Source organism: Acomys russatus, chromosome 31, assembly GCF_903995435.1.
Source record: "Acomys russatus chromosome 31, mAcoRus1.1, whole genome shotgun sequence".
NCBI lineage: Eukaryota > Metazoa > Chordata > Mammalia > Rodentia > Muridae > Acomys > Acomys russatus.
Window position 1 is genome coordinate 10,415,971 of NC_067167.1, and position 17,764 is coordinate 10,433,734.

A 17,764-nucleotide genomic window follows, 5' to 3' on the forward strand; every position below is an offset into this window, starting at 1 on the left:
GAAAGATGCAATTGATTTTAGGCATTTAAATATTTCTATATCTTGCATGTGTTGAGGTTCTTGCTGTTAGAGCAATTTCCTTTCTCTAATGTAATTAAAAAGCAAGTTGCAAGAAAAGAGATTTTTGAAACAAAACAAAACAAAAAAGCAAGGTTGAAAATGAAAAGTTCAATGAACCAGTTGTCAGTCAAAAAAAAAAAAAAAAAAAAAAAACCCAAATAGTGGACAGTTGCAATTAATCACAGTTTAAAAGTCAAGACTTGGTTTCATGGGAGGTGCATCAAAACCCGAAACATGAAAAATTAAAACACGTTCCTATGGAAGATTCATAATTATCACTGCTACATTGATGACTGGTGTTGGCATTGCTTTTAGACTCGATGCATTCCCACTCAAATGTACATGCTTTAAAAAAAAAAAAAAAAAAAAAAACCTAGAAAAGCATTCCTCCAAAGTTTGCATGTGAGGAATGTCCAAGCTACTCCTACATGAAAATAATTTCAGGAGAATTGCTTTGTCAGATGTTAGGATTTATTAGAAATGTGTAGCAATTAAAAGGCCAGTATAGTGAAGTGTTTCAATGGAATAGAAGAGAAAGCCCTAAGTATGGAACCCTGCTGCGTGGTGGAGTTTGCATTGTATAGCAGAACACATTAGAGAGAGGGCATCACATGTAAGCCATGTAAAAACAGAGGCTAACATGAGGTAAGCCAGCCCCAGGCATGAATTGGCTGCTTTGCATAGATGTTATCATTATTACTATTACGGATTGGTAATGAAACTATAAGTAACGGTAGGATGGCTGATTACCTCACAGGTCAAGGAAAGTTGACCCTTACCTCATACCGTAGACTCAAATACCAAATTACCTCACGCTAAAAGACTTAAACATAACATGGGAATCTGTTAATCTTTAAGAAGACAATACAGGACTTATGGCTTAGTCAATGAAGGTCCCAGGATACCAAGCCTGGTGACCTGAGTTCGATCCCCGGGCTCAAATAGGTGGAGTACATGAGGAATCAGCTCTGTTTATTTAAGCACTGAAGCAAAACCCAACCAAACGAAAATCAATAGGACTCTACCAGGGAGAGGGAACAGAAAGAAGGAATCTAAGAAGAGTTGGTGCCCAGGAAGCATATCAAGACCAGCATGGGTAAAAGACTCACAAAAACTTGTTACCGAACAGTCTATGCTAGTGGTGGCCAGTAAGGATATGAGGGCAGTCGTCACGTAGCCAAGAAACACGGCGATTTAAGTAGAATGTTGGTCAGGACGTGGGATGTCCAGCATATCTATGTAAGTTTGCGGATCTCTCTTGAGCAAACAGGTATTATATGCTGTATATCAGTGCGTGCAGAATTTTTTTTTTATGACCTATTAATTCCACCCCAAATACGAACCTTGGAAATCCTTGAACATAAAAACACAAGTAGTTACTCAAAAACAGCATTAAAGAGAAAATTCTCCACTGGGGGCCACAAAGAGCATCTTGGGATGTAGTTCTGCATAAGATTTGGTATGCATTGTTTTTTGTTTTTTGTTTTTTTTCCTGGGTGGCAAGATGGAAGAGAAAGTCTTAGCAAGTGGCTGCGAAGGTTTACGGATAGTGATGGTAGAGAGCCAGGACCCTGGCTTTGGGGCTGTGTCTGCAACAGTGTCCTATCCCTCCTGTGTTGCCCCTCTCCTCTGTAGAATGGAACTTCTGCCCGCTGCCATTTAGTTTCAGCGGCAAGATGATCAGTAAAATTACCATGACCAAGTGGCCAATGAGGCTAATCTCTCCCGCTTAGGTGTTTGAAAAAGGAAGCTCATGGTGTTTGCTAGTAGCTTATTCCAAAACACGGGAGCTGCTGGCCACACACTCAGCCTGTGCATTCAGCTCCTCACTTTTTTTTTTTTTTTTGGTCCTCATCTTCACCTTGCAATCCTCTTTCATCCTTAGCCTCGAAGCTCCTGTTAGCCTCTGTCTAGTTGCTGTTTTGTTCTCAGTACCCTGGGCAAAGGCTGGACCCTCATAAGCATTTAGAAAAGTGTTTGCTGCTTGGGTGGATGGATGAATGAATGACTGAGAAAGAAGGAGAGAAGTTTCCAAGACAATTTCCCTTTGAAACAATTTGAAAAATTACATTTCTCCTCCCCCTATTTTGAAATGCCTATTATTGTGTAAGTTACCCACTTTCTCTAATCCCAGTGCATGCGATATGATTTGTGAGAAAATAATCTAGGATACATATATATATATTAGAATAGGGATGAAATGTTTGTGCCAGGGCACCCAGGGAACTTCTGACAGGAGAGAAGGCTGGCCCAGATCACAGCACAGGGGGCAAGGGTAGAATCATCTGGAACCCATTTGCCAGACTGAAATATCGGCGAGAGCACTTTCCAGGAAAGCCACCTTGTCCTCAGGCCACTGAAGGTCATGGGTGCCCAGAACAGCAGTCTTTCCACCTGCACAGCTGTGTTTCCCTGTGCTCAAGAGGACCATTGTCCACAGACTGCCATCCTCTGAGGCAGACCCCATCAGTCACATCTCTGCTTTTGTCAGGAAATGGCAGCCGTGAGAAAACAATTGTTATGGTTAGTGGCGAGCACTATCTTACTGGAAAAACCCAGAGAAATTCACAGATACCGGGTTTATATTACAGAGGTTTATAATAGAAGGGATATAAAATGTCAACATTGGAATAAGTTAGGAAAGACATGAAGCAAGGTGGAAACAAGCATCTGGTGGAAATTTTAGTAAAAGTATTAAAAAAAAAAATAGCTGGGTGGTGGTGGCGCACACCTTTAATCCCAGCACTCGGGAGGCAGAGGCAAGTGGATTGCTGTGAGTTCTAGGTCAGCCTGCTCTACAAAGTGAGTCCAGGACAGCCAAGGCTACACAGAGAAACCCTATCTCGAGAAACATAAGCCAACAAAAAGAATCAGAATTGCATTTTTATTAAGAGAGAACTTGATTTAAAACAGAATCAACGTTACTGCCTTTTTCTTCAGGAATTCCTGTCCTTGGACAGCACTTTTCCTGGTTTCAGAACTGCCCCATTTGCACAGTACAGGGGACAAGAGAAAAGGGCCCATTGGAGATTTGCTGGGGTTTGCTTCACATGGTTTCCAGACCTCTGTCAGTACAGACTTCTGTCTGTCTAGACCTCTGTCCGTCCAGCCCTCTGTCTGTCCAGACCTCTGTCCGTCCAGACCTCTGTCCATCCAAAACTCTGCCCGTCCCATCCTCTGTCTGTCCAGTCCTCAGTCTGTCCAGTCCTCTGTCTGTCTAGTCCTCTGTCCATCCAGAACTCTGCCTGTCCAGTCCTCTGTCCATCCAGAACTCTGCCCGCCCAGTCCTCTGTCTATCCATCCAGACCTCTGTCCGTCCAGTCCTCCGTCTGTCCAGACCTCTGTCCATCCAGACCTCTGTCTGTTGTCTCGGTTTCTGAGGGCATTCCCACAACAAGTCCAATCGGTTAGGACCAGCCAAGGCTCTCTTGGGCTCTGCTCACAGCCTTTCAGGCTGTTGCTTCTGTGTGGCAGCTCTACAAAGCTGCTTGCATTTAGAAATGAGTGAAAAGCTTGCACGTGGGGCAGGATGAGGCAACGAGGTTTTGATTACTTGTGGAGAGCATTGTTTAAAACCACTTACCTTGAAATTGTTGTTTCGCCTTTCCTTTTTCACGGCCAAGTTTCAGTTTGAGGGTTTGGTGTGTGGAGAAGAGAAAGAATCACAAATTTCTGTTAAGTTTTGGGTAAAAAGCTTGATTGAATTAAACAGGAACATTAAACTGTGAAGCTCGGACTGGCCGATGGCTCAGCAGGAAAAGGCAGTTGCTGCTAAGCCCTGCCGCCTGAATTCCATTCTCAGGACCCAGGTGACAGAAGAACAGAAGTGCTGGGTTTGTCCTGGGACCCCCTCATGCAGGCAGAGGCACGAGTCATTCCCCAACCCTAATCTATCTATCTGTCTATCTATCTATCTATCTATCTATCTATCTATCTATCTATCTATCTATCTTCTATAAAACCAAACATGGAGTGGCCCAATAAGAAGCCAGTACAATTAAAAAAAAAAAAAAAGAAAGAAAGAATATCCCCAAAGACTTGTAACCGCTACCCAGATTCCTTTCTGTACCTTAAGACTGGTCAGCGTGTTTGCATGGCATCAACACAATCTTCACACTGTAAAACCCCTCCCACCACATTTGAGTGATGAAATTCAGGGCAAATATTAACTAGGTTGCTCTCTCGTCCCATCCTTAGGCACGTTTTCCCAGGGAATAATTCATTTTAGGTGTGTGTGTTGCGGGGGGGGGGGGCTTGGGGGAGTTAGGAGGGACCTTGGGGGGGGGGGTAGAGAGGAGCATCTGCAAAGGTATGGAGGCAGAAGGACAGCAGGAGGAACTTACAGCCATTCCTTCCAAGTGCACAGATCCCACCCAACGTGTAGAGTCCTTTGCAGGTCCCCTGCACAGTGTTTTATGTACTCGTGATGTACGAGACCCAGGGTGGTACTATGTGCAGGGCAGGCTCTGATATTGTTGGAGATGCACTCTCAGGGCTCCGGTTCTGCAGGGTGACTGGTGCAAGGGATCACAGTATTCTTCCTCCTCACAAGTCAGAGTGACCCTAATGTCACACCACATACAAAATTAAGGCAAGGATATAAACAGTACAAACATTAGTGCTATGTACTTACTCTGAAATCCAGCTTCAGGAAGTGTGTGTGTGTGTGTGTGTGTGTGTGTGTGTAGTTACATTGAACAACAAAGAAATTCCATCATAGGTTGTTTATAAAATGTCTGCAGGTCCCTCTAGGGGTGTAATTCTCAATTTGTTCTTTTTTGGTTTTGTTTTGTTTTGTTTGAGACAGGGTTTCTCAGTGTAGCCTTGGCTGTCCTAGACTCACTTTGTAGACCAGGCTGACCTTGAACTCACAGAGATCTGCCTGCCTCTGCCTCCTGGGAGTGCTGGGATTACAGGCTTTCAATTTGTTATTAAATAGGATGTTGAGCGTTCTGACTTCATTTGGAATTTTAAATTATTATAGTTAGGATTTTTTTTTCTTTTCTTTTTTTTTTTTTTTTTTTTTTTTGCCCTTTCTGAAACTCATTAAAATTTAACTAGATGCACACTTTCTGTGTTCAGCTGTGGGGAAAGACATATTTGAAATATCTGTCAAGTATGTTGTTGTAACTCACAAAAATATGTCTAGTTTTAAGCCCTGGCACAGGCATCTGCCTGGAGGAAGCTGGTGCCACTGGCGGCGGCAGCGTGCAGCCAAAGCTTCCTGTTGGAACCCAGAATCTTCTCTGAAAGGTTTCTGGCACTTTAATACTAGAAGGCCGGTTTGAAAGTTTCCCATTCAGCTCTACTAAAGATGAGGAAAGAAAGAAAGAAAGAAAGAAAGAAAGAAAAAAAAAAAAAAACACTTATCTTAAAGATTCATGATTCAAGCGGCCAATGGAACCTGCAGTTTCCATAGTGCAGGGCCCTAGATTTCCCTTTAATGTAATTAAGCCTCAAGATTTATGAATACAACAGGCCAGAACTTGATCCGTGTTCGTTTTCAATTACTGCGGTGAAAGGCCCTATCCAGATGTCTCTATTTATAGCATTCAAGCAGGCCGGGCCAGGGGCTGAGGGGGGTGGGGGTCCAAATTGTCAACTTGTTAATTCTTCACAGAGGGTACTCGGCTGAGGTCCTGGCTTTGACCCTGCCACAAAAGGCTAGAGGCCCTGGGGGCGAGGGCATCAGTGCTTCCCGGGACAACACGGTGAGCCCCAGGGGTCTCTCCCTCTGCTCTGTAGGTATTTGTGTGATAATGGGGTCCATTCCTTATTTATTTATTTATTTTATTTCTGTTACAGTTCTGGGAACATCGAAGCGGGGGTGGGGTGGTGGCGGGGGGGGGGCGGAGGGGGAACTGGCTCGAATGTAGATGTGAAAGACAAACATATGTAATGAGAGCATCAGGTGTCCCCTGGCAACAGTAACCAGGAAGAAATGCTACAGGGGAAACACACAGTATGCGGCGACCCACATGATCCGGCCTATTTTGGGGGGCATTGTTTTATTTTTCTTTTGAAGGGTGTTGTGTCTTTTTTTTTTTTTTTTTTTTTTAATGTTCCCAGGTCTACAATTTAATTTTGCCAGGATTATCAGGACCGGAGTGTCTTTTCTTTCGCCACAGTTACAGGCTTCTTTCTTTCTTTCTTTTTCTTTTTTCTTTTTTTTGGAGCAGGTTTTCAGCCACTAGACACCCCCCTCCCCCGCCCCAACTGTTAGGGAAGCCTGAAAAATTCCATTTTATCCCCCCCCCCCTATTTTTTTCTTTGAAAAAGATTTCTGTGCTTTCCGGGACCATTCTACAGGTTTCTGAGACATGTGCAAAGTGTTCTCTTACACGGATGTGCATGTCTGCGTGGAGATATCATTTTAAAAGGAAAATCCCAAACAAAAGGCTTAGAAATAAGAGCCCAGCGGGGGACGCAGACCCACTAATGAAACGACCGGCATCCAGTAAAAAGCCCCAAATCCTCCCCACGCTTTTCCTTTTCTAGCCTATCATTTTATTTTCTAAACTCGCTGCCCCGCGTTGTTACCTTGTAAACAAGAACGAACTGGGATATTGCATTTGCGGAGCGATAATTGGCTGTTATGGTAACATGTGCTTTAGTCAGAGAATGGTTGGCCGGTTTTCTTCCATTTTAGAAGTCCGCTTCTAAAAGGGACTGCAAACCTTCTTGGTAAGGTCCTTTAAATCAATTGGAGGGTTTTTTCTTTTTCTTCTTCTATTTCCTTTCCTTTTCTCTCTCTTTCTCTTTCTTTCTTTCTTTCTTTCTTTCTTTCTTTCTTTCTTTCTTTCTTTTCTTTCTTTCTTTCTTTCTTTCTTTCTTTCTTCCTGTCATGACCTTACAGGACTCAAATTTATTTCAATGAATTTAAACATTTGACTAGAACAGGGGTTGTCCAAAAATAGAGCTTCCACCCAGACTTATCCTATCGCTGCCCTCCAGCACAACACCTCTTCCTTTCCCTCTTTATTTAAGAAGTTATTTAATAAGTCAGTACCAAATCTAATCAAGTTTTTTAAAAAAAACTTCATTATACATAAATGCGTGCTTCTGGTTTCAATTAATAGACTTGAGATACAAACATCATTTCTAACCGACAAGATCTGCCCCCCCATCCCTTTTTTTTTTTTTTTTTGAAATGAGTGTGTGTCAGAAACACAGGACAGGAGTACAGGACCGAAGTTTATCACGATTAGCCCCTCCTCCTGGAAGACTGTCGTCTGACAGCGTTAGCCACTAACCTGTCCCCTGCAGAAGCGCTTGTGTAGCTCTCTCGCTCATCTCCCAGTTCCATATAGTCACCTTTGGAACCATGCTGAAACATGGTGGCAGTGTTTTCCCGGGTTTGTTTTTTTTTTCAAATTTTACTTAGTTTTTTCGCTGCTTCCATAGAGTCAATTTTGTTTTCTAAAGTATTTCAAATTGATACATACCTTGTCCTGTTTGCTTTAAAAAAATATATTATCAGAAAAATTGTGTATAATCTCTAGTGTGATTTGTTTACGTTCTCAGACTGAGCTGCACTGCATTTGCACCCGTTAGTTGCCTTATAATACAACAGTAGGATATCTACAGATTTGAAAAAAAATTATTAAAAGTTTAGATGCATTTATTTTATGCATTTGAGTGTGTTGCTCAGCTGTTATGTCTGCAGCACAGGCATGCCTGCTACCCACCGAGGCCAGAAGAGGGCGCCAACTCCTGTGCAATTGGAATTACATACACTTGTGAACTGCCACATCGTGCTGGGAATAGACCCAGGCTTTTCTGCAAGAACATGTGCTCTTTTTAATTTTAAATTTATTAAAATATATTTATATTTATATATATTTTTTGGTTTTTCGAGACAGGGTTTCTCTGTGTAGCCTTGGCTGTCCTAGACTCGGTTGTAGACCAGGCTGGCCTCGAACTCACAGCGATCCGCCTGCCTCTGCCTCCCGAGTGCTGGGATTAAAGGCGTGCGCCACCACGCCTGGCTCAAGTGCTCTTAAAAAATTACTTATTCACTTTACATGGCAATCTTAGCCTCCTCCTCTTCTGCAGATCCCGCCCTCCCTCCCTCTAACTCCCTCTTTGAAAGCCCCCTCAGTTTACTTTTATGATCTCTTCCTCTGTCTCTGTCACCCCTCACCAGCCCCTGTGGGTTCCGCCCGTTGGAGCCTACAGCAGGCGAGGCGCTATGCGACAGAGGCTGAAGTGGACACTGATGAGCAGCCAAGAGCAGAGAGCACGAGGTGCAAACTGGATGCTATCATTTGGGTGTTTTAACAAGGGTACCGGTTTCAGCGACCTGAAGTGGCAGTTCGCACGATCTTCAAGCCCTAGGAGGAAAGAGACCTTCAACACGGTGGCTGCTTTTGCCTGTGCTAAAAGCTTAGCTAGGGGGGCTATAACAGGCCTAGCTAGGGGCACAGAACCAGGTTACTTAAGATGCTAATTAGGAAATCTGTAAAAAACTGAAAAATATTTTCAAATGTATGTGGAAAACTAAGCGATCATGGCAGGAAGGACAGTGCAGCTGTCTTAACATGTCCTTTGGTTTGCAAAAACAATTTGACACAATAGATGCTACATATTATATATATCACAATGTTAAGTTAAAATATATTGCAAAACATTTCATATTTCGTATATGCTATATTATGTTACATGTACTATTTTGTATCATATAATATACATGTGCGGTTTGTGCGTGAAGCGCCCCCTTGTGCTCATGTGATTGAACACCACTCCAGCTGGTGGGTGCGGTCCTGAGAAGTCGCAGTATACAGGTAGGTGAGGCTGGGTGGAGGGAAGAGGCTGCTTCTGCTTCCAGCCTGCTGTCTTCCTCTGTGCTTCCTGACCGCTTGCCCACACAGCCACACATCTTAACCCTCATCTACTGTGGCCCAGGAGCGGCTCTCGCCTCGGGCTCTCTCAACTATGATGGAGCGACATCCTCTCACACCGTGGACCAAAACACATCTTCCTCCTCTAAGTTACCTTTTGTCAAGCATTTGGTCACAGTGGTGAGAAAAACAAACCCAATGTGTATAATATCTTAGCATAATTTTATATGATTCATAATTGTGGACAGTTTTATAGTGAACTCTTTTTTTTTTTTTTTTTTTTGTATAAAGTTCTCAGATGAGACACATAATTACAAACTAATGTTAGGACTTGAGCACCTGTGTGACAAGATATGCCAAGGTATGCACCAGAGAGGATCCAGAGTAGAAATGGCCAGAGGGTGATCTTTAGCTTTTCAGTGGGACTATCCCATGGAGATAACCGTGACTCACATCTCTTCATCTAAGTGGCCTTATGTGACTTCCCCCATCCTTGTTGGCGTGTCACTCCAGCCACCTTTAAAGCATTGTTTCTAGCCTGTCCTCGGTTGCTAGTGTACACACTAGTGCTTACTGCAGAAAACACATCGGTGTGGCTCATGCCTCATTTCTGTTTTAAAGTAGCTCCCTGAGATCTGCTGGTTGCTGGGGACCAGCTGTCATGGCAGGTAGACAAGAGTATGCTGTGTGTGCCTAAGAACACGGTACGAGCTTGCTGGGGGTCTGGTTTTTATGGCCTGTATTTTCCACAGATATAAAGACTACTGTATGAAAAACAATGAGTATTGAGGAAAAACTATTTTCCTAGTCATTCAAAGGAGGATTTAGCGACACAGTTCTTAAGAATCACTGATTAAAACACAATTCCGTGTGCACGTATACGTAGCTCTTGGTTATAAGACAGAGGGACAGAGTTAACTTCCAACTACCTTTGTGAACAAAGCTGGATTATCCCAGAATTTATACAGATAATGAATGGTCTTTTTCAGAATTTTGTTCATTTGTGAGGTGTGACATGTAGCTCTGTCACTCGAATCTTACGCAATGACACCATTCATTTGTCCACCCTACTATTTAAGTGCTCACCAATCCAACCTTTTCTCTATTCACTTGTTATCTTTTTACCCAATAACTGCATCAACTCCACAATTTCCCTGTTCACTAAGTCTTATGTAAGTCTGTCCCATCAGTACAAAGTTTTATCCTTATTGGGAGGATTCTAAAAACGGGCGAGGCTCTCTCTGTTGTCCAAGTGCTCAAAGCTAGACTTACTTAGCTCTTTGTTCTTTTAAAAAATGTTGTATTTACTTACTTATCTTTATTTTATGTGTACTGGTGTTTTCGTCTCCATGTATGTCTGTGGCTGTCAAGCATGCCTGCTGCCTGCAAAGGCCAGCAGAGGGTGTCAAGTCTCCTAGAACAAGCTGTGGAATGGTTGTGAGCTGCCATATGGATGCTGGGGATTGAACCCGAGCCCTCTGGAAAAGCAGTGCTCTTAACTGTGGAGCCATCCCTTTAACGCCTTTGTTGTTGTTTTTCTTGGTCTTTGCCTTTTGAAACAGGGTCTCACTGCATTGCCCAGGCTGGTCTTGATAGTGTGATCACCTTGCCTCAGCCTCCCGAGTACTAGAATTACAGGCGGTGTCTCTGTAAGTGTCAATAAATATGTCTTGGATCATTATGATTAGTCAGATAAAGAGTGCGAATGCCACACACAGGCAAAGCATGGAGAATAGAGGGGGACAGAGAGGCATGTGAGAAGTTTGGGAAGAGTAGGTGGGGGGAGAATGGTGGCTGAGGTTGAGAGGGTCGTTTGGATAAAGGAGCAGACGCCCTTCACGGCAGTGGGAGGAGCTAGGAGTAGACGCCCTTCACGGCAGTGGGAGGAGCTAGGAGAGCCTTGTGAGTCCTGAGCAGGGCGAGTGGTGTGAAGTTCAAGCACCCTTTAGAAGGTCAACCCAGGTCTTTTTGGAAGGTGGAATGAGGGAGACTGATAAAACAAGAGGCCCGGATTGCTACAAGCTACTTATTCAGATTTGGGTCCTTTCCAACGCTCAGACTGTCGCCATAGCGAAGCTAGGGGGCTTTCCAGTTAAAATCTCTCAGTCTTGTTCATACTTCAGGGACAGAAAAGAGAAGTTCCATTTATACTGAATTTGTTTGTGGTTCATATTCAATGTTGACTTTCTCCTAAATGTTGGAGAGACTAATTTATATATCCAACTCAACGAGACGGCTTGCTCCTCAGCACCGTGCCCAGGGCTGTGTAACAGAAGGCTAAAGCAGAGGTCACTTCCGTTCTCAAGGTCACGAACTTAAGATTAAATACAATAACGCAAGGTAGGGAATGGAAGATCCTTTTCACAAAGTGGGTAAGGTGGGTTGTCTCAGGGCTACGTATACTATTCATCTTTGTGCCCTGCAAAGCAGACCTCAAGGTAGCTGACACATGTAGTCGCAAGCACGGCGTGTTAGAGGGGTGAATTCACGCCAGGTTTGTGGGTAGGTGCAGGAGAGACGTGGGGTGCTTGCTTCAGCTTCAGAAGTGTCTTAGATCCACGAGGATCTAAGGATCTAAGATCCTACATGGCTCCATTGAAAACCAGCCGTTTCTCTGGAGCAATTCTGTCTGTCTGTCTGTCTGTCTGTCTGTCTGTCACTAGATCTCTAACCTTCCTGTATGAAGCTCTGCCTATGTTACCTGCCACTCCTCCCCAACTCCCTGATGCACTAAGCCTCTTGGTTCATGTAAGATTCTGATATATTCTGAATGTTTGTTTTATTAGCTCAACAGGCCAGCTGAAGATACACTGGGACACATCAGAAACATTTTCCAAACAGCCATGTCGCTTTTCTCCGAAAATCTGTGTTAGTTTTTAAATACATGTACATGCCCCTGATTGAACACAAATTTTAGTTATAACAAAACAGACATCCAAATGACATCCTAGCACACACTGTGTACACCTTACACTCTCAGTCATGCAAAGGCCCAAACATACTCCAGGAAAAAGACCAAGTTGCCCCAGCGATCACCTGTTAAGACATGTGAATGCATCCGAGAAAGACCAGGAAGCCCGCACCAGGCAGAGGGGATTTCTCTTCTTGGAAACGGGAGAGAAAAGAATAAAATTTGGCACTTACTCAGTGTGGCAGCTGTGCCTGTCTCCACAAGAAAACGCCATCAAGCAATTTGCGAATTCTTGTTATATAATTAGTCTTCACTTAAGGTGACTATTGTGTTCTGTCCCTCATTGTGAATATCTTGGGGTCGGATTTTTGGCACATTTACTCCTGTTCATAACCAAATTAAACTCCTAAAGCATATGCTACTGTGCAGCCTGAGTCACACAGGCTTCCCTCATAGTTTGCAGAAGGTCGTCTGGAAATAAAATAAAATAAAATAAAAACTCAAAGCAAAGAGCTACATCTACTTATGCCTGTCATGTGTGAGAGGCTGAACTGATTTTTGGACCATTATTCCACAAGTGCAGTGTGAGGAGTGAGTGTCCCATTTAAGGGACTACAGTGATGACATGACTCATGGCCTCACCGCTTATCGGATTGGGCTTGATGGAAGCCATCTTGCTTGCCTAGAAAACCAGACAGTAATATCTTCAGTTACTCCCACTCTGTGCACTCCTGGGTGACGTTCCTTAGAAGTGTTATCGAGGCATAGGCTCTCTAGTGGCTTTTTCTCCTTTGTGGCACATTTGTGGACTAAGTGAGTCTGTATGGAAGTTTGGTTGTGCCACAGTGCCACTGTGCCACTGATTTCTAAGATTTGACCATAGTCTGTAAGAAAGGGCTCAGTTTTCCAAATATAAATACTTCAGCTTCAAATTTGGACAAGTTATTTTCCCTTGCATTGTTATTTTTTTTATTTTTTTTTTTAGTCTCCCCTTCTTTGTTCTTCATGAGGTTTTATCTAGGAGTCTTATTGAGCAGTCTTTCAAAAAAGTAGACTGTTTATTGCTGCCTTTGTGACCAGAGCATCATGGTGCCCTGGGCTGTACTAGCTACTAGCTGTGCTCTCTCTGAGAAACCAAGCACACACAACGTTTGTTATATTTCTGAGTAGTCAGGATCATGCGAGAGAATTTAATAACTCCATTACATTTTATAGACAGATACCATTAACTGACCTTCATTATTTCCCATTAGTCTTTGTATATTTGGGTTTAATCTTTGGGTAGAGTTGCTTTTTCCTCAGATTGGTCAAATAGTTTATTTCTAAAACACAATATTAATACTATTCACGCATGCTCATACCACTGTGAGTTTTACTTGCCATGGTTATTGTCTACCCCATACTCATCCAAACACTGATTAAATGTGTCAACATGGATAAAATGCTTGGTGCTGCTTGGGGATTTGGTAAGTGGCTGCTTTTGTTATTCTGTCCTAAAGGCCATTGGGCCCGCCAGAGGGAGGAAAAGACAATGTAGCATACTAGACTCTTGGGTTTAGTCTGTTTTTTTTTTTTTTTTTTGGTTTTTCGAGACAGAGTTTCTCTGTGTAGCCTTGGCCATCCTGGACTCACTTTGTAGACCAGGCTGGCCTCGAACTCACAGCGATCCGCCTGCCTCTGCCTCCCGAGTGCTGGGATTAAAGGCGTGCGCCTCGACGCCCGGCTTAGTTTGTTTTTTTTTTTCCCCCACAAACAACACGTCTACCCTATGGAAAGGAAAACCAAGTCCACTGTCACACAAAACACACACTCTGAGCTGTGCCCCTCATACAGCCTGTGTCGGTTTTGACCTCACACCACAGCCAAGGATCATCTTCCTGAATTTCTCATTCTCTCTTCTCCACCTCCAAGTGCCTGGATGACAGGCTACCCTCTTCCTCCTGTTGTAGTCAGGGTAGGCTTCCTGCATGCTTATCCTACATGCTAGGTTCGCTCTCTACCAACAGAGCTGGGCCCTCATTCAAACTTCTCTTTGGTGGGAAGACTTTGTCTCTCTGAAAAGGGATTACAGCTTATTAGATAAGCAGGCAGCCTATATTTGCATCGCAGAACCATTAGTTGGTCATCATTCCTTGGCTGAATGAATATACTTAACATTCAAGTGAGTAAAATTGACTCGAAGTCATCTTGGTGTTCAGTGTGTTCCTCACTTTGGTTCTGAGTGATAACATTTTTTTTACTTATGTTTGTCAAAGGTTAAAATTTTGAACTGAGTTAAAATGTTAGTCTGAAGAAAGAATTCTAGAACAGGTACTTTATCTTAGGGTGCCAGGTGGTGTTTTGTTGCCTTGGCAACAAGTCCAGGTGTGGCACACGCCTGAGTGTAAGTGTAGTCTACTTAATTATGCTCAACAAACTCTGAGCACAGTAATTAGTGCTTGCTGCATTGGTCTCCCAGACTGTGAGCAGCAGAGATGATCTAAAGCTTTTTATGAATGGTAGTTACAGTAGAAGTGGCATATGCAATTCTCTCTCTCTCTCTCTCTCTCTCTCTCTCTCTTTCTCTCTTTCTCTCCTCCCCGCTCCCCCCCAGTATAATTGTTATAGCCTGTTTAAGTTGCTATAATAAAAAGGAAGACAGTGCTTAAGAGTACATACCAAGTTTGGGTCTTGGCACTCATGTCAGGCAGCTCCCAACTTATGTCTCTGGCCTCTGGGCCTGTGGAACACTCTTGTACAGACACAGACATACACACAGACACCCCCCCCAACACACACAGGTAGCGTAAATACTTAAAAAGGATGAAATATACCCCTATTAGCATTCTATTATTAACAAAAGACATAGATGGTTTCTCAGCTCTGTGGTAAATGGGGCGATTGTATCTTGGGTTGATAAAATAGACAGCAAACGAACCTGCAAATGTGCTGAGAAGGGGCACAACTCAACTATGGTTGATTCCATGGTCAAAGTTACTGGCCTGGGCTTGGTCTAACTCCACCTAGTTTAGTAACTGTTTCTTGGCCATGTCAACTCATCTAGTTACATAGTTATGCATCTGTTTTCTTCTGACTAGAGACCACAGTTCCTCTTCTACAGGGTGGTTGGTAAGAGCATAGGAACTATTGACCCTGCTAATTGCTTTCAAGAGGGCGAAGGTACATAAGTGTCCAGCCTTCTACTTTGCTCATCCGAAGTGATAGTCCAGCTGCATTCAACCCTAGGCAAGAGCCATTCCAGAAGTTGCCTCCTGTTCCCAAACACTTGGTAATCCTTGCTCTGCTGGTTCTTGCTGGAACCAGGTTACAGTCTTCACTTTAGTGTCCCCCTTGCAACTCTTTTCAAAGCACTGGCTACAAAAAGAGGGTAGATGCTGTGTCATTTCCCCATCCTCTCTGGAACTTGCCTAAGGTGTGAAAACTCACACCAGCAGTGTTGTGCTCTTTCATGGGACTCTTAGAAGGATTTCCAGGCAGCAGTTGCATCGACGATGATTCAACCATCTGACTTAACAGTCCCATTGGGAAAAAAAAGGACACAGATTCACAGAGATCTTAAGTCAGAGATGCTGGCCGGGACACCTACCTTTTTTTCTACAGGAGCAGGGTGCCTGAACAGGTAACTTGGGTTCCTAACTTGGCTACAGAACTAGAATCAAAATTTGAGACACTGGGCCTCAAAATCAAGTCTCTTTTTAGTTCTGTTTCCAACCTTTGCTTACGAGGATGGTGTCGTTGGGGGTGGAGGGGCCCGAGGAAACAGGAAGTTTGAGGGCTTTGTGCATGTTCTAACTACAGATTGGATACAGTGCAGTGGGAATGTGATCGGGGAGCCAAGCATCACTGAGGATGCTCACCTGCATCATCTGCACGATGTCTTCTGGCTCTGGAGTTGTAGGCTCATTTTTTAAAAAAGTGTATAACTCAAGAATATCATTTCCTAAACATGAAATATCTCAGGAAGTAAGTGCCAGGCCTGGGGCTCGTTTGTAATTGGACACTGAAGACTTTTTAGCAACATCCAGCTTAATTAACTCACGTTTGGTTTTGATGAAATACTTTTAGAACTTTGGTTAGGGTCATGAGTGCTCAGCATAAGGGGAGAATTATGAAATTTAGAGAAAAAGGAACCATAAATATTTAAGGGTTTCAAGTGAAAGAGCTGATAAATGCATGGCCAGACCCCAAGACTACTTTCTGGTAAAGAAGAAATCTTATTCAGGCACAGCTCTCTCTTCAAAAGCATTTAAGGGGAAGCTGGCCATTGAAAATAGCTTCTGAATATGAGATTTCAGAGGCACACATCTGTCCGTTTTGAACACAATGATTGTTAAACAGACTTTCAAGTTATTTGTGTGTGTGTGTGTGTGTGTGTGTGTGTGTGTGTGATGGGTATGGAAGTGATGTTCTTATTGAGCTTTGAAAGCCACAGTGAGCCTCTCTTGTGTCCCGTCTTCCCCCTTGCAGCGCTCTAAACCTAACTTCTGCCCACACTATTGTTCAGAAAAAAGTGGCCATATTGTGCTGATTGCTATTAAATTAAAGCAGAAAGGGAGAGACACAAATGTGGAAACCCATCTTGCCAGCAGGGGTACCACAATCTTTTCTTCTGCATTTTTGGGAGGGTCAGAAAGTCATGACAGGCATCTGACCCCTGATAACCTCTTTGATGCTTCTGTGTGCAGTTTTTTTTCTGGGGTTGGGGGGTGAACTTAATTAAATACAATTGAATTTCCCTGCTAACATGGCTAGTGAAAGGACCCCTTTGAGATGGCTGGGTGTTTGCTGGTGAGGAACAAACAAAGATGCTTCTTTTGTTCCTCAAAGAAAAGTTAGCATATGTTAGTTAAGGATTTGTGATTTCTTTTGACTAGACTGGCTGGTCCCTGGACATTCAATGATTCTTCTGAAACAGTCACCCCAGGACGAGGTAGAAAGCGTGATTCACGAACCCCCTCAACCCCTGAGGGTCTTGCTCAGCCTCTTCATTGTAAGCTTGCTGTATCTAGCCACACTGAAGAAAAAAAAAAAAAAAAAGATCTATGACTTATAATGAGGTTGCTGATATTTGGTTGTCTATAACATAGTTTGTTCATTTCTTGGGTTTTCTCGCAGCCAGAGGAAGGGATATTTCTAGAGGCATGTTAGGGCTGTTTGCTAGAGAACCATTTAAGCAGACTTTGGCAAAGAATATTCAGTTGTGGCTTCCACACAGTGATTTGTGTTAACTTGGACCCCGTGTGTTTATCTAGAGGAATCATATTTACGTCTTCTTAGACTTGAAATCTTCTTAACTTAGCTGATTTTTGTCTTCCTTGAGGAGAGGATTAGAATTGGGATCTGGTGCTTTTGGATTTAAAGTTGACTATTGTGTTAACCCTCCGTCCTCCCCTCTGGTCCCCTCCCCCCATTTCGCCTTTTCTAAGCTTTCCTAGATCTTTCTATTTAGGGTGATAGAAAGTCAGCACTTGACCCATTGCCCTGTCTGGCTTCTGTCTTATTTCTTGTTCTCTATTCATAGTGGGACTCCTAAAAGTAGTGCAGACTACACACAGCCCATGTCTCTACTTGGCTATCTTTCTGGAATGTAGGTTTTTTTTTTTTACTGACCAAACCAAGTCTTGCCAGTTTTTTAGTTTTTGAAGTTCATTTAGGACCCTAAAGGGCTAGCAATAGCTCTGTCAGTGCTTTCCTTGGCCCAGTTTCTGCCTTTCTTGCTTAACTGTACGTTTCAAAGTTGAAGTCTTTCAAAGGTAAAGATCCTTTAAAGAATAAAGGCTCTTATGCTTCGCAATGTAGAATTTCAGAACTACTTGTGCGAGACTCCAGGGCACCACAGGAAGAACCTCAGCAGTGATGTTGCCTTGGGGTACAGTGATGTTCTTTAGCTTTCAGATTTCTCAGCTCCAAAAGAAATCTTGATAAAAATAGCTGATACCCAGGAGTACCTTAG

At 43.2% G+C, this 17,764-nt stretch overlaps 1 protein-coding gene across 1 annotated transcript in view; it reads left to right on the forward strand.

The window, feature by feature from the left end:
• The first annotated feature begins 700 nt into the window (after nucleotides 1-700).
• C31H12orf42 (chromosome 31 C12orf42 homolog) overlaps nucleotides 701-17,764 on the forward strand; it is a 105,383-nt gene continuing 88,319 nt past the window's right edge. Inside the window, exons 1-3 of the mRNA XM_051172758.1 lie at nucleotides 701-705; nucleotides 5,681-5,771; nucleotides 8,931-9,080. Of these exons, the coding sequence (XP_051028715.1) occupies nucleotides 701-705; nucleotides 5,681-5,771; nucleotides 8,931-9,080 (246 nt within the window). The remainder of the gene's footprint in view (nucleotides 706-5,680; nucleotides 5,772-8,930; nucleotides 9,081-17,764) is intronic.